The sequence below is a fragment of the Salminus brasiliensis genome, chromosome 12 (genome assembly GCF_030463535.1).
Source record: "Salminus brasiliensis chromosome 12, fSalBra1.hap2, whole genome shotgun sequence".
Taxonomy (NCBI): domain Eukaryota; kingdom Metazoa; phylum Chordata; class Actinopteri; order Characiformes; family Bryconidae; genus Salminus; species Salminus brasiliensis.
The window spans coordinates 9,712,241-9,735,205 of NC_132889.1; the positions used below are offsets into that span (position 1 = coordinate 9,712,241).

The following is a 22,965-nucleotide window of genomic DNA, read 5'->3' on the forward strand; positions in this document are numbered from 1 at the left end:
TAGTATGTTTAATGGGCAGTTCTTCTCAGAAAAAGAGCTTGCAATGTGATTTCTGATCATTTCCAAACACACACTGAAAAGAAAAGGCTTTTAATTGTTAAATCATTTATTTGACTTTAATAAAAACCACAATGACCTCAAATAGTTGCAGATCATAGCTTGTTTGTCAAACAATATAAATACATTTTGCAACAAGGGGGAAAAAAAGAATAGAAATCAAGAGAGAAGGGAAAAAAATACAAAGTTGTGCATTGAATGGATTGATGGATTTGTTTTCTTTTTTCCACATAACTTGCCACACAACTCGCCATGTATGCAGAGGCATCCCTGTCCGCTGGATAATCTCTCCAAGCCAATTGTGTCCCTGATCTCCTAATGTTACAACTTCTAAATGAACTGGGAAGTTTAGTTTTCTCTCGTTCACTCTCTCTCTGTGCTCCAACGCGTGACCACCTGTGTGTGTACAAAGACAACAGATTTTGTACACAGGGTGAACACAACTACATTGTAGCTAGACTCATTGGTGATTTTATCAGTTATACCTTACATTTAGCTGCATATGTGGCTCATACATGCTGGCCCCCATGTTAGAGGCATGTTGGTGGACAGGTACAACTGCAACATGACAGCAGTGGCCCTACGGTGGCCCCTTTAAATTGATGAATAGGGTAAAGGCCAGGTGATGAATTGTTCAGTAACAGATGGGCTACGTAACTTTTGAGATCAGTAACTGGGCATGCGTATGGTAGGTCAAATGTCAATTTCAAAATTCCAGCATAAGTTAATTATATTCAAAGTGGTTTGATGTGAAATTGTTCACTGAAGAGAAATTTACTGACTCTGAAGGTGGTGGTGGTGGTGACAGGAACCAAAGGTCAAATTACACCCCTTTATCCACTATTTATTTCAATGCATGCATTCTATTGATAACTATTAAAAGAAAACACATATACATCCTTCCACTTCTCAAATTATAATAAATCAATATCCAAAATATCAGGCAGTTTGTTGGGAACTATTTCCTGTAATAGATTATCTGAGGTAGCTTTTGGAGGCATTAATTGCTTTGAACGACTAGCATCTATCAGTCCTGTGATTTTAACATAGTAGGTTTCTCCAGATTGTTGCATTCCACATGAGTAAACCACTCTGAATATGTATCTGTTATCTTAATTTAATCCTGCAGGACAACAAAGAAATATCTGTGGCATTTCCCTTTAAAACGGCCCTCCAAAAGCAGTGGCATCAATGTCGCAGTAGATGTTCTGAACAGGTTTCCCGTTTTGAGTGGCCTGGTGAGATTAGACAGATCAGCGGATTGAAGCTCCACTGCTGGGTGTGTGTGCCGCTGAAATGGTGCTAGGCTGCTAATGTACCCAGCAGGAAATGACCTCAGTGACTCCAAATGGCTTGAAAAATTCACTCACTTTACAGTTTGTCCAGTTCATAGAACATAAACCACATCAGTAGTTCATACGGTCATGGAAACAACAAGGAGGCTGGCAAATAAACCAATTTGGAGTAGTGACTGTTGAAAGCAAATTAAATGTATTTTGAAAAGCCTTCATTTTAGTAAACATGTCTTCCCCCTCATAGCCACAGCCACTTGAACATAACTGGACTTTCTTTCGATCTGTAAGATGGACCTCGCTCTCCCCAATCACTCAGCACAATGCTAAACAGTGCTAGGCGTGACCGAATTGGCAAGCATCTCCTCCTCCTAGAGCGTTCGATAAAACAATTAGAAGAAACCAAGTGATTACAAGGAAAAAACTAAAACTAAAATCACTGGCTTAGGCTCACTTGGGCTTTTATTCACTGTTTGTCATGGTTTAGCATATTTGAAGGGTGAGCTTTAGGGGGTGAAATACTCCCAGTAGACAACTTTTAAAAAGATGCTAGCATGACTGACCTCCTTCTCAGTGTGATTTATGCAAAGCAAAGCCTTAGCTAGCAGCGGACATTGAGGGGTAGGTGCAATCCAGCTTACTCCAGCTTTTACAACCAAATTTCTATGTGCTGCACCCGTATCAAACACGAAATAAGAACAGGTTTGGTAAGTTCTTGCGTTCTTATGTAAGAACATGTTCTATGTCTGCCTCATCTCAAGACGGCAACTGTTAGAGCGTAATAACTACAGATAAATTTTAGAACTGTAGATTAATTTGATAGACTTGCACATTTCAATCATTGAAACAAAATTCAGCATCTGCACATTGGCTTTTATTATAAGGGTGTTTAAAGCCAATGTCTTCAGTTCTTTTTGGAGAACAGATAAACCGCATTAAAATGACTGTCCGTGGTAATGGACAGTATGCTAAAGATGCAGCAGATAAAGATTAGGGTGAGAAGCGCAGGAGTATTGCTTTAAGGATGAAGGATCTGGAGCTTTCTGGCTTCCTTCTGCATCTGTGCAATCTTTACTGAAACACAACCCAGAGCAGAGTACAAACAGTCTACTGGAAATCTGAGGGTTTTGTGTATTTCTCCCTCAGCTTTAATTTCAACACAACAGGACATGGCTAATAAAACAGCACAGCACAGTGAATGCAGTTATGCATTTTTGTTTTGTATTTAAATCCAACATTCTAACACAATAATCACATGGAAATGGTCATACCAGGACTGTGACACCTAAAAAGTTCTGTTTACATCAAAATTATTGCAGAACATATCAAATCTTTACTTACTATTCCAGCTTTCCTTAGAGGGAACACACAAGGCTTTGTTTTACCAACGGGGGGGGGGGGAATAGTGTCCATTTTCTTGGTATCTGAAAAAACTACTGTAAATTTGCTTAAAAAAAGAAATTAAATAAAAAAAATCCCCTATATGCCCTGTAGAAGAAGAGCATAAACACAATCATGTGTGTTCCAGCCTTAAATTCTTGCCAGCTGCTTCATTGAGTGCTTGTTAACGCAGTGCTACAGAAGGGAAAGGGTATCCGCAAGGAGTAAGATTTTCACACATTCCTGCTTGGCTTCAGATGGCTCCATGGTATAAAACTAACCATTACCAATGCTCTTCGGCAGCAGCAGCAGTCCGTTACCCTAACCCCAAATGTCCTTGATTTTTCATAGTGGTTCTTCCTAGGCTTCGGCAGTTGTTACATCAACAATGGAGAAAGAAGGAAAAAAAAAAAAAAAGATTGCAGACAGAAGAAAGATTGTTCATAATTTTAGGGAAAACAAAAAAAAACAAAAACAAACAAACAAAAAAAAAAGTACCTTGTCTCTCATCCACTCCTGTGGCCCAGTCCTGCTCTCCTCCAACCTGCCCATTTGCAAAAAACAAAATAGAAAAATATAAGCTCCGCCCCTCCTCTCCCCTGCCAATGCCAATCCTATTAGCACCACTCGCATTAGTACAGTCTCATCTCTGGCCGTGCAGGGCTGAAATAAAGGGGGTTTGTTGGGCACTGCCGGGCTGAGAGACAGGGGGCCACGTGGGTGGCTGATGCAGGTGTTGATGGTGGTGATGATGGTGATGGTGATGGTGTGTGTGGTGGCCCGTAGGTGAGGAGGGGGGCAGCCAGGCAGGCTGGTGGCTGGGCGGCGATGAAGCCCAGAAGGAGCCGAAGCTTGAAGTGGAGGCGGGGGGAGGGGAGCAAGCCATGGGGACCTGGCCTGGACCACTGCCACCTCCGCTCGTACACTCGGATGCCCGCAGCTTGGAGAACATGGTGATGGCGTCAGGAAAGTTGGGAGGCGTCGCTGGAGTGTTGCGTGGAGTGCACATCTAATTCAAAACAGAGGGGGGGGGGGAAGCCATTTTATTAATGTCCATTTTTAAAATGAAACAACAAAAATCTGGTTCCTTTTTTCATTCAAAAAGAAAATTCCAGGAAAAAAAAAAAAAAAAAAATACAATAATATATATGTATATCCAATTTTAAAGGGACGGGACGGATGTGTTTAATGCTGATTAAACACATTCACTGAAAAACACACGTGGACAAAATACCACTCAGTTAATGAAAGAAAAACCCACAATGGTCACAGATCTGACAAAAGTAATAATAAATAAAATTTCTATGAAAATTAACAGATGAAAATCCAACAAAGATTTTGAACCATGCTTCAACAGAATTATTAAAAAAAAATAAACCCATTAAACAGGCCTGGACAAAAATGATGGTACCCCTGAAAATAATGTGACCAAAGGGACATGTTAAATCAAGGTGTGTCCACTAATTGGAATCACAGGTGTCTACAGTCTTGCAATCAGTCAGTGGGTCTCTATATAGGCCTACAGGTAGTCACTGTGCTGTTTGGTGACATGGTGTGTACTACACTCAACATGGACCAGAGGAAGCGAAGGAAAGAGTTGTCTCAGGAGATTAGAAAGAAAATTATAGACAAGCATGTTAAAGGTTAAGGTTATAAGACCATCTCCAAGCAGCTTGATATTCCTGTGACTACAGTTGCACATATTATTCAGAAATTTAAGATCCATGTGACTCTAGCCAACCTCCCTGGACGTGGCCACAGGAAGAAAATTTATGACGAATCAAAGAGACGGATAATACAATGGTAACAAAAGAGCCCAGAAAACCTTCTAAAGAGATTAAAAGGTGAACGCTGAGTTCAAGGAACATCAGTGTCAGATCTCACTATCCATCATTGTTTGAGCCAAAGTGGACTTCATGGGAGACGGCCAAGGAGGACACCATTGTTGAAAATAAATCATAAAAAGCCAGATTGGAATTTGCCAAACTACTAAATGTTGACAAGCCTCAAAGCTTCTGGGAGAATGTCCTATGGAGATGGGACAAAAATGGAACTTTTTGCCAAGGTACATCAGCTCAGGCACATGTTCACAGATGAAAAAATGAAGCATAAAGAAAAGAACACTGTCCCTACTGGGAAACATGGGGGAGGCTCTGTTATGTTCTGGGGCTGCGTTGCTACATCTGGCACAGGGTGTCTTGAATCTGTGCAGGGTACAATGAAATCTCAAGACTATCAATGGATTCTACAGAGAAATGTGTTGCCCAGTGTCAGAAAGCTTGGTCACACTTCTTGCAAGCATTTTTCCTGCTCGTCTCTCCAAAGTTACATAGTGCATTCAGTGGTGTTTCAAACCCGAAGTAGCAATTATTGAGGAGCTATTCTCCCTATTACTCAGTGGAGCATCACAATGATTTTAAAGGTCAAAAAAGGCTACATAAACGTTGCTTTAGGTAAACAACTTGATACTTGTTCTAAAACTTTAACGTGAATTTCAAGTTCAGATTCTGACTCCACTTTATTTTGATGACAATCGAGATTTTTAATAATCTAACAAGGTTGCACACAAAGCATAAACAGATGAGGCATTGTAAGGACTTTTATCTCCTACCCCTCTCCCAACCTGACCAGGGTCAAGTGTTCAGTTCTGCTCGTCTTTACCCTAAGCTCAGGATGTATGCGGTCGGCATTATGCTCAACACAAGTATTAGATCTTAATTAAGGTCAAGTTTTATTTGCCGCAGCAATGAATCCGGCCTCACCATGTGCTGCAACTTTGCATAGCTGTCCATGTGGTACTGAGAAAAGTAGGCCACCTCATCAATAGCCAATTTTAGGGACTGATCATTTTTCATTTAAATATTATCACACATATATACAACGACAGCCATAAATATAAAAATAAAATAAAACAAAATAATCACTCAGGAACACACCAGAAAAAAAATTATCTTCAGACACAATGCAGAGAGCATTACAAAAGACCTGCTGGATGATGCTTTACCACGTTTGCCTGAAAAGGTTAATGTGGCATTCAGTCTTAACCTTTATCGGTATCTGTAATATGATTGGCTCATCTCTAGTAGTGGAGTGCGGGTTTAGGTGTTCCAACAAAAGTTTCTTTTTTGTTTTTAATGTGTTTATTTTGGTGTCGCCCCATGGCTGAGTGTTTGAACATCTAAGACTTTCCATGCCAGAGTAACTGTGGATTTATGGGTCATCCACCAAAGCAACTTCATATTGCGGTTTAGAGGCTTGCTGGAGCAACTGTACATCGTGGTTTGAAGGAATTGCTAGTATGGCTAATGGAGTGACTTCACACAGTATCTCAATTTTTTTCCTTGCACTGACAACAGATGCATTAAAAGGCTATGAAGAAATTCTTGTTTTGTTACTGTTGAAAATAAAATTTAGCTCTTCATGACAACTGTCTTATCTGATCTAAATGTGGAAACTGGAGTTAGAGCATCATCATTTTGACTTGAATTAAGACTTGCTTGACTTATAGCAGGGACTCTACTTCACTTAAATCTTACCACAGCAACTTCAGACTTGCTTTTGACGAAATCTGTAATGGTGTCAAGCAAAGCCAGTTCCCAACAGCTACAATCCAAAACAAGCTTAGCTTAATCAATGGAAATGCACTGCATTGTCTGGCACACGATGGCATGTTTTCAGTTTAAGGTTTTTATTTTTTTTCCTTGGGCAGTCACAACAATGTGTGCATGAGCTAGTGTAAACATGACCTGCACACAGTCTCTCAGGAGACCTTTAAAAGAGGTCTCGCAGCAGAGCTCTGCCTAACCTTGGGAGAGCACGCCTGCGACAATAACAGCCCCTGTGCTGGCAGAGGAAAAGCAGGGAGGGGGTGGAGAGACTAAGAGTGAAAGAGAGCGGAGTTTAGAGAGTTCTTCTCAAGGAACATTCATCGAGACATGTGACTGAGGGCCCTAGTGGCCTATCAGCATGCTGCTCAGGTTACAGTGGACACACACACACACACACACACACACACACACACACACACACACACACACACACACACACACACACACACACGTTAGGGTAGCACAGAATACAGTACTTCACAATTCTTTCATTGAAAAAAGATTTTATATAGTTAAAAACAATTAATTGAAGTATATATAAAATGTCTCACTTTTGAAAATAATCTTAAGCAGATCATTGCTTTTAAAATGATCTGTTATCCTAAACCAGATAGAGGTAGATAAAAATGTATTGGGGCGTTAAACTTGTGTTCATAAGTAGATATGCAGGATGTGTTTGAGCAAGCATTTTATACAACCTGTGCTACAAATAAAAGCATGACCCTATCCCTTACCTGTCATTTATAAACCAGCCAAAAGTAAATGTGTTTTAATGTAAAATAAAAGAGAAACCAAAATGTTTTTTTTATTATTAATAATTATTTTAATACTATTTTGTTTGAACCAGATAAGGTTTACAATCTCAGTACATAAAGGGTATTTGCAACAAAACACATATGAAGTTCAAATAAGCTGTGTAACTATTTTTGTACTTCTGTCTGTTTTCATTAAGCTCACTGTGAGGTAGGCTATTTGCTAAAAAAAAATTAAAACAAATAATAGGTGTTAGCAGGGTAAATACAATAATATAGGTGTGCCTTCACTAGCTTACAGACAATATATATATATATATATATATATATATATATATATATATATATATATATAAACAATAATGGATGAAATATCTGACCAAACATACAGAGAATGCAATGCACTGTTTTACCCAACGATAGTTTGTGCCCCGCACTCCACTACTGGAAAAATATGGGCCCAAAATTCCCATATGCTGTCTCAAATTGTACATTTGTAAACCATCCATGCATCAGCAATCCCCATAAAAGAACAGTTGAATTAATTTACATAATTTTAATCAGCTAATGTGGCTTAGTTAATTAATGATGACAGTCGAAACAGTTTGATGGCTAATGTTCAGTATATATTTTTTGTTTACGTGTGTCCATGATCATGTTTTAAGCTTCGTAATGCACCAAGCAGTTTTGTATTGCAACTTCGCTGGGACAAATGTGTCCCTCAAAGAGCAAAGGTTCAAAGATAACCGCACCCTAAAATGCTAATCTGCCTAACAATCACTTATGTTTACACAATGCTAGGCACCACCTATTAGCCCTCCTTCAGGTCCAGCAATGTTGGCAATTTGGATGGAAGCGCTACTTTGAGAGCATTTTTCTCACTACACAACAGTGGCTACTGCTTATGCCTGCTTGTGTACCACCTTCCTGAGACAATAGCTCTAGACCCCTCCAGCCAATCTCGTATTGTGTTGCCCTGCACTGCTCTGCCTCCAGGCCTCTGGCAGCATGATGTAATGGCTGCACCCAAAATAAAAACAAAACCATCCCATTGCCCTCCCACCCCCAACCAATACACACTCAGACACACGTGTTTACACGCAAACTTCCTGCCAATGTCTTGCTCAAGTATGCTCCTCCCAGAACAGCCAACATGCACGTACACTGAAGAGGAAAGGGGGGGTGGACTGAAAATGAAAACAAACGCTTTGGAGCAGACACACAGATGTTTAAATAGGCTGTGGTCTAGCTCTCTCCCTCTCTGTGTAAAAGGAATACACAGCGGACATTATTGGCTGCAAACACATTGAGGCAGAAAGCAGTGGGCATGACTAATCAATATCTGCATATGTACAGTTATTTGTCCACAGAAAATAGCTCTAACACTTCTCCAAGCCAGATAATGCTCCAAGCTAATTTGCTTCTCATTTTAACTGTAAAGCTACATTTAGTAAGTAGTACATTTCAACAGTATACAGTGCAAAGGGCTGAATGAACAACATGCATTGATATGATACTATAACATCTGAATGACAGACTAACGACAGACATTACTAAAAGTAGAAGTAGTTGATTTGACAGTATGTTCTTATGCTAAATTGTCACAATGCACTTTGCTGAACACATCACAGTTCAGTATTTCTAGGACTCTGGATAGTCTACACATGCTTTACAATATAGAGATTTACACTATTTCTAAAAAACACAAAAACAATTATAGTAAATGCACAGTAAGAAGGAGACTAGGTTTACCATCATCTTATTTAAGTTCTACAATTTTTGTTTTAGCTGCTATATTTTCTGTTAAATAACAAAATGGACTGCAGTTTTGCTGGTACACTGTGTCTATTCCATCCTGTTAACAAACCTAAGAATATATATGTACATACAAGTTTGTAAACATGCAGTCCCTATGCGGTTAGTTAGCTTACATAACAATAGAAGATGTTGGATTTGGCCTGAATTGGTCTTTCTGACTGTTGCAAATTTACTTACCATCTGGTGATGGTGACTGGGGATGTTAGCCTCTTGGAAAAAGGAGCTTAGGGCAGTCTGTGTGGAGGAAGAGGGAAGAGAGAGAACCATGTAAAAACATGTCAACAGTGAAAGGTCAGCAAAATAATTAAAATACAGTCAATAAGAAGCTTAAAACAGTGACAGGTTTCAAAAAGCATTCCAGCGTCAGCCTCAGAATTAAAGTATCTCGCGTGTGTAAATTTACTTCAGATAACACTGACAAATGTTACCACATACCTCAAGGTTAGGCTTATTTGTGACAACACTACAGACGTTAACCATAACAGATAACGCCTTAACTACCAGCTGAAGAAATCAATACAAGAATATTGTTGCTTTAGCATAAAGAGTTGTGGACACATGGTGAACAGCAAGTGTGTGGATAAAAAAAAACTGTTTAAAGTGGGCATCAAAACCATGCAATTGGTCCACAGTTCGAATGAAATTCTTCTGTGTGAAACAAAAAAATAAGTTCTGAATCACTCCTCTAGACTATAGCTGGGAGGCAAAAGGAACGTGCAGAATGGAAAATGTTGCTGATTAAAGGTATTAAAAGGCATTTTGTGTTAATCATTGTATTCTCTATTTCTCTTGGCCAACTTTCTCTTAATCTTTTTAAATAGCATATTATTTGCAAAAAACAGAACTGTTTTTCATAACAAAAAAAAAAAAAACTTTTGCTGGTAAACATTGTCATGCATGAACAAGTATTGCAATGTTACATATCCATCATAATGCCTGGCCTTTAAGTCTGCCTGTATTTTGAGGAATAGTGACATTCCAGCATCACAGAAGTTGACTGAATGTTGATTCATACTCGGAGCCAGACACAAGCAAGACACTTCTATTTATCTCTGAAAACAGACAGAGGTACAGTTGCCTTTCCAATGTAGGCTGTGGTTCTAAAAGCATCACTGGCCTTTAAGTGAATGCCTGGCTTTCTCTCACTACAAACCTCCCCCACTGCCAACACTTCCTGCAGTGTATGGTGGCTCTCCCTGTTCCCTGCCAGCCTCCCTCCCCCAACCCCACACGCTCCCCTTTCGCTGTTTGACAACAGCAGTGGCTAGTGCAGGAATGTCTGCTGCTTGACGTGACACACATGTTAACGCAAACGCGCAGAAACCGCTATTGTCTCTGGCAGTAACAGTACCACAGAGCCTCTTTGTCATGAAACCTTTTCTCTCCCGTCCTCGTTCACCCCAAAGTCAGTTTTGTTTATGCGAATTGTTCGCATTCAATTGCCAGCCTGACGCTCACTTCCTAAGACCACACGCAGCAAAACACAGAGTCTGGGTCACAACAGCTTTTACATTTCCCGTTACCAAGTGTCCGTTTGAGAGTACAAGCACAAATTGTGAATGAAAGCACAACTACACACATTAAATAGGTTGCGAAGGTCTCTGAAACTGGAGAAAACAGAGCATGCACAAACCTGCCACTGCAGTGAAACCTATCATTTGGGAGAATAGGCTGCATTTTGCTTATATGTGGTAAAGGGTATCTTTGTGAACAACCACGGTTTTATTATAGGTTATGCTAACTGATTTCTTTACCAGCAATATTTTTTTTTAAACCACAGGGTACATTTTGCCACCCATAGTTCAACAGTAAAAGAAAACTGTAGGCCCGACAACCTGCATTATAATCATTATTTACTCCACCCAGTGAACACCTCATAATTTAAGGCAGGATTTCAGTATCCAATAATAGAGATTTTAAAGATTACTTATAGGTTTTTTTCATAATGACTTGAGGGCAGCTGCATAAAATGAATCCAAAATTGTGCACGCAACAGATGCTCAATGACATTAGAAATATGAAAATAAATACCGTAGACTGATTTGACGCAAAAAGAAATTAAGATGTACTTATTGTATTGTCATTATTCCTCAATTTTAGGATCCCCTCCCCAATTCATTTGACATAATATTTTATTACTTAATATAGTATTTGTAAAAAATAATGTTACATTGCTCTGTAACAACAATGAGTAAGTGTGGCCCAAATTTGTACATTTTATAAGTATAAATCAGCTTTGATATAGAACTTCAAACAAAAGTTAAGAATATAAGTTTCATATCCTTAATGCTTTGTACCATTAAACTATTCTAAAGACCCATATGTCAACAATTCAGTCTCCAAGTGAAAAAGTCCAGCTGTAGACTTTGGATTGGGGGATTACTAAGCTGCTAAGTACACTAATTCAGGAAGAGTATAGCGTAAAGCTAGCTACAACAGCTTGCATGTACCCTTCTTAGTGAGTGCATGATTGGACAGGTCTTTCAGTTCTATCATGAGAAGACAGAAATTCAGAAAGAGAGAGAGAGTACTTTCTCAGAAAACCTCCACAAGTTACTGCTCCATCAACACACTCCTTATTAGACATTGTTTTAGAAGAATCATCTGGAGACTAAGGCTGGGAGTAGGAAACGCTTCTGTGCCGACCCCTGCCAGAGCCACAACATTTTAGAATCAGCCATTAACTGAGTGATCTGAGAATGAAGCAACAATGAAGCCGCCATGCCCTGACTGTGTGCTGGTAATAAGGTGTGGTTTACTTACTTCCTTCACACTCAGATAAACTTTCACAATTTGTGGTCAAGCAGAAAATGGCCCAAATAACCGTAAGAAAACCTCAGTTAGGTCCTTCATGCAAGATGCACAAACACAGTCAAACACGTATACAGCCCATAAGAGACATGAACTATTATAAACATTTAAGTTGATTTTTAGAATACCTGATCAATCCTTCTCCTGATCCTGTCCGACTGATATCTGGCTTGGTAATATTCTTTTCAGTATTGCTCACAAATTACTACATTATAAACCATTATAATCAATCAATCGAAATATCCGTGATGACTGGCATTTCCACTTTAATGCATTTTGCAGGTAATTACCAATCACGTTTAGGGACGTCCCTCACAATGTAGGAGAACAATGCATCATGGAGACCAGGGGTTGGTAGGTTCACAAGGCCCACGTTAACATCGCCTCCTATAAGGTTCATACATAACTTACCATACCCGCCCGACAAGCAAAAATAAAGCGTGTATTGTCATGGTTGGCGAATCAGGTTATTGCAGTTGTAACCATCTCCCGATTTATCTAACTTATTGTACACAAACAACAGAGTGACAATAGTAAACAGAGCACGTCACGTTTTATTCGACTGACCTGTGGGGAATGTAAACATTAAACGGCTCCACTGTTTAGCACGCTCGCTAATTGTGGAGACACCGAGAATGTTTTCCCTGTGCAGGACACACAACACAATCATGCAGCGACACAAATAAGTTTATTTTTAACCTTTCTGAAACGTTACTGTTCAAACTAGCGACTGCTGGCCGAGTAACTCCATGACATTCTCTCATCTTTACTCGCTCGCTAAAATGAATAAATATAGCTGATGATCATCTATTTAGCTATCTAGCTACATAGCTAAATCGCGAAAGCAGCGAATGTGTGGATGATTTACGATAAAGCTGACCATTTCTGGAAAAAAAAACCCAATGGAGGAAAACTCGTTGAAAAGCTAGCTAACTAGCTGTGCTCACAACAAGACAAACGCAGTCAAACATGGTTCCACTAACTGCAGAAATGCAGTTGTAGCTAGCTAGCTTAATTATTCCAGACTTTAGTTGGATTCGAAAGTCAATCAAACCAACGGGGAAAAGGACCGGACCTCTGAACTGAACACTCCTTCCCGTCTCAGTACGTCTTCCGGATTAGCTTTAAATACTCGTGCCTCGTTTTAAACTTAGCTAGTTACACGTGTAAAAATAAAATGGTAAACGCTCTGGAAAGTTCTGGAAAAGCGTTGATGTTGGAATGAAGTAGCCTATACGGTTTTCCAGTAACAAACTTGATCAGTGCAACCCCCTCCACAGAGTAGTCAGACATTATAAACACAGCTAATTGAGCTACCTCGAATTGCCAGTGCGCCGCTTGGAGAAGCTGCTTTGCCTGGTCAGCGGCACAACCAGCAGTCAAAACAAACTGGTTAATCATCACTTGATGCCGGAGTTCGTCCATATTCACCGACATGACCGCTTTCCACACTTCCAGGACTCACGCCTTTGGGGTAATAGATATAAATGTATTTCGATGAGGTTCAATTTTCAAAATGAATCGTCAACTAGGGCCTCGCTTCCACTTCTCTGCCGTTCGCCTTCACTAACAACACATATTTTGTCATCACTAACAACAAGGCAACCTCAGCGTCTGATTGGACCGTAGTGCAAAGTAACTGCTACATACCGGTGTCCCATTGGCCACTTGGCACAGTTTTAATCGGTTCGAGTGACGTAATTTTAAAACACTCTCTTTCAGTGATTGGATACTGAAAAAAAATCCAACAAACCCCCTCATTGGTCAGCTCGGAATAAAGGTATTGGAGTACAGTATGATGACTGGTTAACAGAAAACTATGATGCTTTTATAAAGACGCCTCAATTCGAAACCAGAAACCAGAACGTAAAAAGAAAAACACTGAGAGAAAAAAATATTTGGTATATATATATATATATATATATATATATATATATATATATATATATATATTATCTGTATTGACAGTTTTGTTTTGATATACTGTTGTGATTGAAAGTATTTATACTTGCTCTCAAACTAAAACAAAATAATTCTATAAACAGAGAATAAAGACATGCAGTATTAGACGTTTACTTCCTTTATCAATTTCTGTTGAACACAGTGTAATCAGAGAGTGTGTTGACAGGCTTAGTACTTTGAGACCGGCTCAGGAGTGTCAACCTTCCCAGCTGTAAAACTGAATAATTCAGACTGGATGTAGGAGAAAGCCTATTACGGAGAAGGTTATCTATAATGTATTGGAGCTGGGTGTTTCCTTTGTATTCAGTACTGAATGATGGCATATTAAGTTGGATGTGATGATACAGTGACATTAATGCTAATAGAATCCACAGAAATATATATATATATATATATATATATATATATATATATATATATATATATATAAGATCAACATGCAAAATCAAAAGCTAAGAAAAGTATGTCATGCTTTTCCAAATCACTTAGAAGAAAGAAAAGTGTTTTGTTCAAATGTGTAAAATTTCTCTTACAGTTGACTGACTAATCAAACAAGGCCTGAAAGAGCATACAAAAACAAAGGCGCAGATTGCCTTTGTACAAACAGGACTTTTTTATTGAAACACTATCAAAACACAAACAATTTAGAGTAGTACAAATAATCATTTCACATTTAGGTCAACATGAACTAAAATACAAAGACAGCTTTTTTGTTATTTTAAATATGCCAAATGCACACACATATGACATGTTGTTTAGACTGTAATAATAGCACAGTAAGTAAAGATTGTTTAAAAGAGGTGCTTCACATTTATTAGCAGAAATAAATATGTTAATCCGTGAAAATATGTCTCATATACAGGCTGTCTTTGCTACTCTTGTTACTTCTTTTCCGTTAACATGAGTGGATGGTAAATGATTGAATGATTAAGGACTTTGGACTGTACTGGAAGATAATGATGTATTCTCGCTAAGCTTCAGTAATGCATTCACAATTAAGATGATATGCATGAATGCATCTTAGACTCTGACTCATACTAAGTCACCACCTTTCTTGTACTTTCATCTTGTAGTTAAAGTTAAAAAGGTTATGTTTTCATTACACCGTGTGGAATTCTACACTGTGTAATGATTTCTTAATTACACTTATAGTAAAATTCTTATACTGAATTACTTTATGTGCACATATGGTAAGCTGTAAATAAGATGTGCTCTCTATTTAAATATTTAACAACATACAGCTTAATGCAGAACTCTTGTTGTGATCCTGTAGTGCTAGTATTTAGCACGGTTTGATGATTTTCCTGCTACAAATACAGTCCAATTGTTAGGTATTTCACTCTGTTTACCACCACAATAGTCTAACAATGCAGACTTTATGTAAAGAGTTTTGTAGACTTTCAGATATAGCCAAAAAGTAAGCAAACAATTGACTGATAAGTCAGTTTCATCACTAGGTGTGAGCCGTTCCCTCATTATTTCATAACAAATTAAGGACATAAAGGGCTTAGAATTGATTCCAAGCAAGGAATTTGCATTTAGGAGCTGTTCATGGAAACTCTCAATTTGTGGTCCAAAGAGGTGTGGATGCAAATGAAGGAGGCAATAATTTCAACAAAACATCAAAGAGAGCAGAAACCAGCAGCAGCCAAATCAAATACTTTAAAAAGGAGGAATGCACGGGTGGGCTTAGCAACATCTAAAGGCCTGGAAGTCCATGGAAGACATCAGGCGTCATTTATTTCGATGCTGACAGTTTACTTTAAAATGTAAACTACCGGAGTACACTTCGCACCACACACCACAAAGGCCAGTTTAGAGCACTAGAAAACATACAAATAGCCCACTCAGTTCTAAAACAAGATTTATTGGACAGATGAAAGCAATATTAACTTGAATGTGGAAACGGAAAGGTTGAATTTATGATCTGAAGCATACCACATCATCAACATTTTTATTTTAAACATTTGAATTATGGCTGCAAATCTACAATTGAATCACATCACATCAACATAATATATAAAAAAAGTGTCACTGCCCAAGTTACCTGTACTACTGTAATACTGTTTAATTAACAGGTGAGTTTGGGCAGGGAAATCACAGATCTGTGCTGGAAATCAGAATCACATGCAAGCTGCCACACGTTATCCACTTCTGCCCTCTACTGTTCTCTCTTGTATACTGCCACAAGACATTGTATAGACAAGTGTCTGAATTATGTTTGCATGGTTACGAGTGGCAATAATCCCACCAAATGAATTAATTTAAAAATAAAATCCACAGTTATCATACATTTCTGCATAATTCTATGGTTGAAGTCATTCAGAGTGGTTTGTCAACAGAAGTCAAATTTATTTGTATTTGCACTTTGTACAACCTGATGGTTTCATAAAGTAGCTTTACAGAAATAAGACATAAATAAACAAATAAAAAAACACGTAAACTTAAATAAGAAAGCCAAAGCCAACAATGGCAAAGAAAAAGAAACCTCAGGAGAAACTAAGACTCACAAGGAGAAACCCCTCCTGCTCTGGTCAAAACCACTTAAATAAATTACTGGTATGAGGTCACCCTGACACCACATAGGTGCATTGTTATGAGTAAAAAATGGATTTAGTTATGTTTTTTATTTTTAGAGTATAGAGAATATAGACATTAGCAGGTGGCTAGCACCCTGAAACACTGGCACCAACATCTCAGCTTACCATAAATGGTGTAAAATGTATTGGGAAACTTACCAACTCAAACTTCTTTCCAGTAGTAGTGATAAGAATCAGAGACTGCAATGTCTACAACACAAATACAACCATTTGATTTACTATTACCATTATTTGCTTACAAAATGACTCCACATGTCTTCTGAGTTTAATACATAGTGTAGCTAATGGCTAAGTAGTGTAAATCAGTTTTAGACCGAAATCATATCATAAGCCAAAAGTAAAATACTTTAGACATTGTTACTACACAAAACAAGTAGAGATTAGTGACAAATTAAAGGTTTTATGAACTAACTTTTTAGAGCAACTATACTCTTTAGATGTCTGGCTGTGACTTTGTCTGGATATCTGGATATCCCGTTACCACATTAAATATTTCTTAAAGACTTTGTTTACATCCTAACAATAACATTTCCTTGAAATTTGAATAATAAAGTCAGCAGAATTCTCCTTTAAGGGCTCTAATCAGCACTGGAGATTTGCTTAATAATGAGTTTTGTTTCTATTAAAAGTGATCATAGAAATAATGAGTATATGTAATTTGAACAAAAATTAAATGCAGCCAGAAATAAAGTAATTCAAAGAAACAAGGAAACAAAGACCTCTAAACTTTAAATTTTAATGGAGAAGGCAAAAATGGAAAAAATATAATGTAAAGGGCAGCTGCCATGTTTAAATGAAGTAGAAAGAATAAACAGCAACTGATGCTTGTGGTAGAGCTCACAGGACAAAAGCAAACACATGAACTTATACAATAACATGTAGATGAATTTGTGAAATGTGTGTGAGTTGAAAAAGGTACTCTAGTTTAAACATGATACCATAAACTGAGCCACTTTGTTGATATCCTAATAACTATGCTTCATGATAAACTATGCTGCTCTAATGTATGTCTACAACAACCCTAATGAGGCAAAAGGGAGACTGGCAAGGTGGGACAAAAAAAAACAACATTTGGACAGTTCATGGGTAGCTGGAAAAAAGCCGAAAGGTGAAAGTACTCCAAGCACTGTCTGCTGCTCCTTTTCTCTCACTTTCATTGTCACATTGTTCACTAGAGAGGTTCAGTGGCAAGACACATTTCAGCTGGGAAAATTGCATTAAAAAGTTGTCATTTCAAAGAAGCCTTCAAAAAAAAAAAAAAATTCAGCATGTCCCAGACTTGTAAAAGCAAGGTGTCTGTAAAGGAATTCAAGTTGTTCTCAGTTAGACAGAAGAACAAAAAAGGAGGACGGGGGGGGGGTGGCACACAAACGGTATGGCCTCTTAAACACTCCATTAGTGTGGTTGAGTGGCTTCCTGAAGAACTTCACAAAAGCAAGTGTAAAAAAAAGTCTTTCTCATCTGCGTTGGTCTGAGATATAAATACAGCCTTATCATTGACTGTATGCTCATAACTCTCAAAACAGTAAAACGTAAGAAGCTAGTTAGCTCGCCGTTTCAGTTTGTAGGCTATGCTGGTTTATGTGCTAGCTATGTTACAAATACAAAAACGGCCTTTTAATGTTTTAAAACGTATAGCCCAGATGTCATACTAACCTAGGCTACATCCAACATCATTCGGCTCTTTTCACCTGTCTCTATAATTGTCCTCAGAATGCCAAAAACAACAACCTTTATTCTCTTCTTGCCCTTTTCTTCCTCTTTTGCGAGCTAGCCTGGATTCACTGGCGTGACGAGCAAACCTGTGCAAGGGGTTGATTAAAAATGAAGCTCTATAGCAACCGCCCAGCCAATAGAAGAACGGCAAGCTGTTTACAAGGGGGTGTACCGTTGCCACGGTTACCGGACAGCCCTCGTACAGCAGGTATTAAAGTGCCCCCCGGTCGGAAGGCCCTGGAGACATGAAACTGAGGAGCAACGTCATCTTATGGAATTTTAGCGCCGTATCAACTCGTTAACTCACGCAAAGTCGAATAAGGATTAAAAATACACGCAACTGTCGCCTTGTGGATGTTTTCCTCGGTTATTTCAAGTTAGTAAAAACAGGTGAGCTGCATTAACCGTTTTTAGAATGCGTGTAAAAGCTGTAAAAGCGACTTTGTGTTATGTATTAAATTCTCTATCATTCATAACATCTTTCATCCTTCAGAAAAAAATAGCTCTCTGTGGTTTATGGTATTTTGTGTTACCCTAATAGTTTTATATCCCAGTGTTTCTAATGGTTTAGATAACCTGTGCTTCTAAATACAGTAAATGCTTTTCTACTGGGATCTAAATATGCAGGAAACTAGAGGTCTCTTGTAGTAGTTCTATTGGTTCAAATGTTTGTTTGTTTTGGGGTTTTTTTGCAAACAAAATTGTCAGTTGTCATCATTAGTTGTCATTTCTGTCCTATATTTTGTTTGGAAGGGCTCTGATTCAAACAAGTCTGTTAAATTTGTAACCATATTTGTGCTAATATTTGCTGCTGTGGTATCTGTAAAAATCATGGAAAAGTGGAACTGCAAGCTGTGTCTTTTTAGGACCACCAGGGGGAAGTTCCAAGGGGGAGTTTTTTTGTGGCATTTTTGTTGTTTTACACTTTTTAAGCTGCTCTACCCCGAACAACTCCATATAATATACTATGTACACTACTTTACAGTTTCATCTGTGCTACTTTAATGTGTTGCAACTCGTCCTTGCAATGACATCCTACCTCATGCATGATTAAAACAGGTTGTGGACTGACTGCCACTGCTATTTTGTCCTTGTGCAGGTTTTGGCTGGGGAGGTGCAGGGAGAGGTTAACAGAGGACTATGCTGTCCATGAGTTGCGCAGACACTTTGCCTGATGGTTCTGTGGGACTGGAGGAGCAGGTTGTGATGGCTGCTGCTCAGGCCGAGAATCTAGATGAGAGCTTTTCGGCATATAGCAACAGCACCAGTAACAGCTCAGACAACCTGGATGACAGCCTTACCAGCCTGCAGTGGCTGCAAGAGTTCTCTATCCTCAATGCTAGTGGAGGGCAACATGTGTCTACCACTAGCCAGCACCACAGCCCCTTCTTTGGGCAGCAGCAGGGTGCAGAAGCCCCCGCCTCTCCACTAGCGGGTGACCCTGCCTCCACAGGCATGCCTCTGACACCAGGTAAGCCCATTGCGGCATCCTTTTGCCGCGGGCCATCCCTGTCGGCTTTACCCGGCTTGGTGGCACATGGCCACTGCCCAGACGAGGTAGACTACAAGACCAACCCCCACATTAAGCCACCTTACTCATATGCAACCCTGATTTGCATGGCTATGCAAGCAAGCAAGAAAAGCAAAATTACTCTCTCATGCATCTACAAATGGATAACTGAGAACTTCTGCTACTTCCGCCATGCTGACCCCACCTGGCAGGTAAGTTTTTGCTCTTTAGACTTAGTGAATACTATGAAAATGAGCAATAATTGTTTAAAAAATATTTTTAAAAATATTTGTAATAATTTATTCTTCTTCTTCTTATTATTATTATTATTATTTTTATTTAGATACTTTATGTTTGGGAAGTTCTAGGATGCCTGCAACACTGTAAAATAGCATTAACAAGTAAACGGTATGGTGCAGGAATGGCAGCAGAAGTCTTTGAACGGTGTGTTTAAGCTACCCCAATAGAGACAGAAGATAGTGAAAAGGAAAGGGTGTTGTACTGACCAAAGGAACATGATGAACTAAATATATTTACAGTAAAATAGGGGAATTTTCAGGAAAAAAAACAGTGTGGTGAATGATTAAATAACCCTGTAGCCTTTCTGAGGACAACTCAGATGTTTCCTCTAGTTTCAGTTATTCTAACGCAAAACATTAACAAACAATGTTTAACTAAGGTCAAAGGGTCAGTGCTTCATTTAAATATAAGTGCTTTGTGGTAGATGGCCAGTCTATTGTCTTATATATTAAGTTCAGGATGTGCTGAGTCTTTTAGAATGCATTTCAAACGTGCACTTCTTGCTTTGCAGAAAAAAAACACAATGAATGATAAGCAAATTAATGCCTTTAGGATTAACATTATGAATAAAGCTGTGGTGCTTTTGTCTTCTATCTTAATGTTTAATTGCAGAATTCGATCAGACACAACCTCTCCCTGAACAAGTGCTTCATCAAGGTTCCGAGGCAGAAGGATGAGCCGGGAAAGGGAGGGTTCTGGAAGATTGACCCCCAGTATGCTGAGCGTCTCCTCAGTGGGGCCTATAAGAAGCGGAGGACGCCTCCAGTACAGATTAACCCGGCTCTTCAAAACCGCCTTAGGATGAACTTACAGCCTGATAGAACTGTGCCAAAAAGTGCCCCGGGAGGTCTCTGTGTTAGCCCTGAGTCCCAGCAGCTCCTAAAAGAGTTTGAGGAAGCCACTGGAGTTGATCAGAACCGGGACCCTCGCCTAGCCGACGCCACAATGTTCAGTTTCTGGGGCTCGGCAAAGGGCCACAAAAGAAAACAGCCATATGGGCACAGGACTGGAGGTCCCAAAGCTTTGCGCCGCTCTAGCTCCCCATTCCTGGCTACAGAGGAACCGAAGGATGTAGGCTCCCTCAAGAGCAACTTTGACTGGGATGCCCTGCTTGATTCAGCCCTGAATGGGGAGCTGAGCCTGAATGAAGGTGGCCCGCTAAGCCCAATCACGCGAGAAGAGGACCTCACCATACATGGCATTCACATCAGCCCCCTGGAGGCCTCTGCTGGCACTGCAGAAAGCAGCATTCTGATAGAAACGCAAAGAAACAACGACGTAGACTTCGATGAGGAGACATTTTTGGCCACAGAATTTCTACAGAGTCCATGGGCAGAGGATGAAGCAGGGAATCGTCTGGACTTTCTCTGCAGTTCCACCATTAACCTTGATCAGCTGTTTGATCTAGGAGACTCACTTGACATTAACTGCAAAATTGAGTCTCTTATTTAAAGTGTGAGTTTTGTCCAACCAAATCCAGGAAACGTTTTAAGGCACAAAGAGGGTTAAAGACTGGTTTATCCCAAAGAACTCTGTTTTTGTCACAAGGATAGCATTGTAAGCATGGGTTTGTTTCTTATTTCCATTTTTCTGATTAGGTTTTTTATATTTCGCACACCGAGTTGTCTACCTTTATTAATCTAAAAGCCACTGATCAACGGGCCCTGGACACTGACCAACCACGGAAATACAAATGAAGACAGCGCATGTGGAAAGACAGGAGCAAGTTTGTGTTTGTTCACAGCTTGGATGCTCATGTTAACTAATTGCATTTAAAGATCTAGCAATAATCAAACTTCTTAACATTTAAGACTGACAAACAAAACAAGATTACATGTACATGTTTATTCTTTTATTGTAATTTTATCACAAAATGAAATATGCAAATAAACATGCATAACAATGACAATGCTGGACTGCTATTACTATAGCTATTACCGCAGTTAGCTATTACAGAATGAACTTGCAGTAGGAAGGGTTTCCCTTTAGTATTCTGTATTTGTGCAGAACTGGGTCCAGTTTCTATAGTATTGTAATGTTCAGTTCACCCTGACATTTACTAAGAGGGTTCGATTTTGGGTTGAGATTAATCTTAGCATCTTATAATTAGTTTTGTGCTTGCTTTTGGGAGACTTTTTCAGAGAGACCCTTGTTCATTTAAATGAAGAATAACTATTACACCTACCTGTCTAACATTTCTAATTATTCAAATGATTCATACAAACCAAATCACTACATATATTGTTTTCTTTTTCACTTATATAGTTCTCTGAAAGCAATTACTTGCTTACATACTACATTCTACGTGCTTGAAGAATGCTGATGTACATATACAGTGGATCCGAGAATCTAAGAATCCTAGAATGTAATTGTGTGAAGTAGAAATAATTACTTTATGCTGTGTAAAAATGAGGTGCCAAACTTTCTAGGTCCCAAATTCAAAGCTCTTTAATTCATTTTAGATAGCTCTTTGGATTAAACCACTTCTCAATTCTACTTACTTTGCTGTACATTTTATTGTGAGTGTTATCAAAGTCTGCAAAGTGACTTTTTCCATCATGAACAACTTAATTGTTTAGATACTTTTTATGATTTAATCACTTCACTTTAGATAAATGAGCTTGAACTGCGAATAAAACTGAGTAACCTGAGTTGATGGTGGCATATATAAGTATAATGTTTTCACATCCATTTTACTTTTACTTTTTACCACCATTATTTTCACCATTATACTTTTTAATAATAATTTGAATCTGTCAGTTGTTGTTTACATTGTTTACAATATATACTTATATTTGAGTTTTATTTGTCTAATTTTATTTTAGGAAATTTTATTTGTTGAGAACAGGTGAACTATTTATAAATGAAATATCTTCTACCACTACTGCCAGTCAATTAAGATAATCTGAACACTGTAAGGCTTTTGGGAAACCCAGTCTAGGACAGTTATGTCTGATTAACACTTGTTGTTACAGATGTGCTATGTCTCCCTCATAGTGTAATAAACATGATGTATTTGTCCAACAAGAACAATATAAAGAAATATTTCAACAGTAAACACATACACTTTCGAAACTGCTTCAGGAAGTCTCTATTCTTTTTAGAGATTGCATTTGTTGTTTAAAAGCATACATTATTGTGATTATTTACTGTATTTGA

At 38.7% G+C, this 22,965-nt stretch overlaps 2 protein-coding genes across 2 annotated transcripts; one reads left to right on the top strand and one right to left on the bottom strand.

The window, feature by feature from the left end:
- Positions 1-131: 131 nt before the first annotated feature.
- On the bottom strand, positions 132-13,285 carry ubald2 (UBA-like domain containing 2). Its single transcript, XM_072693258.1, has 3 exons — positions 13,036-13,285; positions 9,085-9,141; positions 132-3,738 (listed from the first exon to the last, which is right to left on the bottom strand). Exons 1-3 carry the CDS (start codon positions 13,153-13,155, stop codon positions 3,373-3,375), a joined length of 543 nt encoding a protein of 180 aa, XP_072549359.1. The 5' UTR covers positions 13,156-13,285; the 3' UTR covers positions 132-3,372.
- A 4,972-nt stretch (positions 13,286-18,257) lies between these two features.
- Positions 18,258-22,965, top strand: foxj1a (forkhead box J1a). Its single transcript, XM_072693735.1, has 3 exons — positions 18,258-18,386; positions 19,096-19,718; positions 20,419-22,965. Exons 2-3 carry the CDS (start codon positions 19,137-19,139, stop codon positions 21,256-21,258), a joined length of 1,422 nt encoding a protein of 473 aa, XP_072549836.1. The 5' UTR covers positions 18,258-18,386; positions 19,096-19,136; the 3' UTR covers positions 21,259-22,965.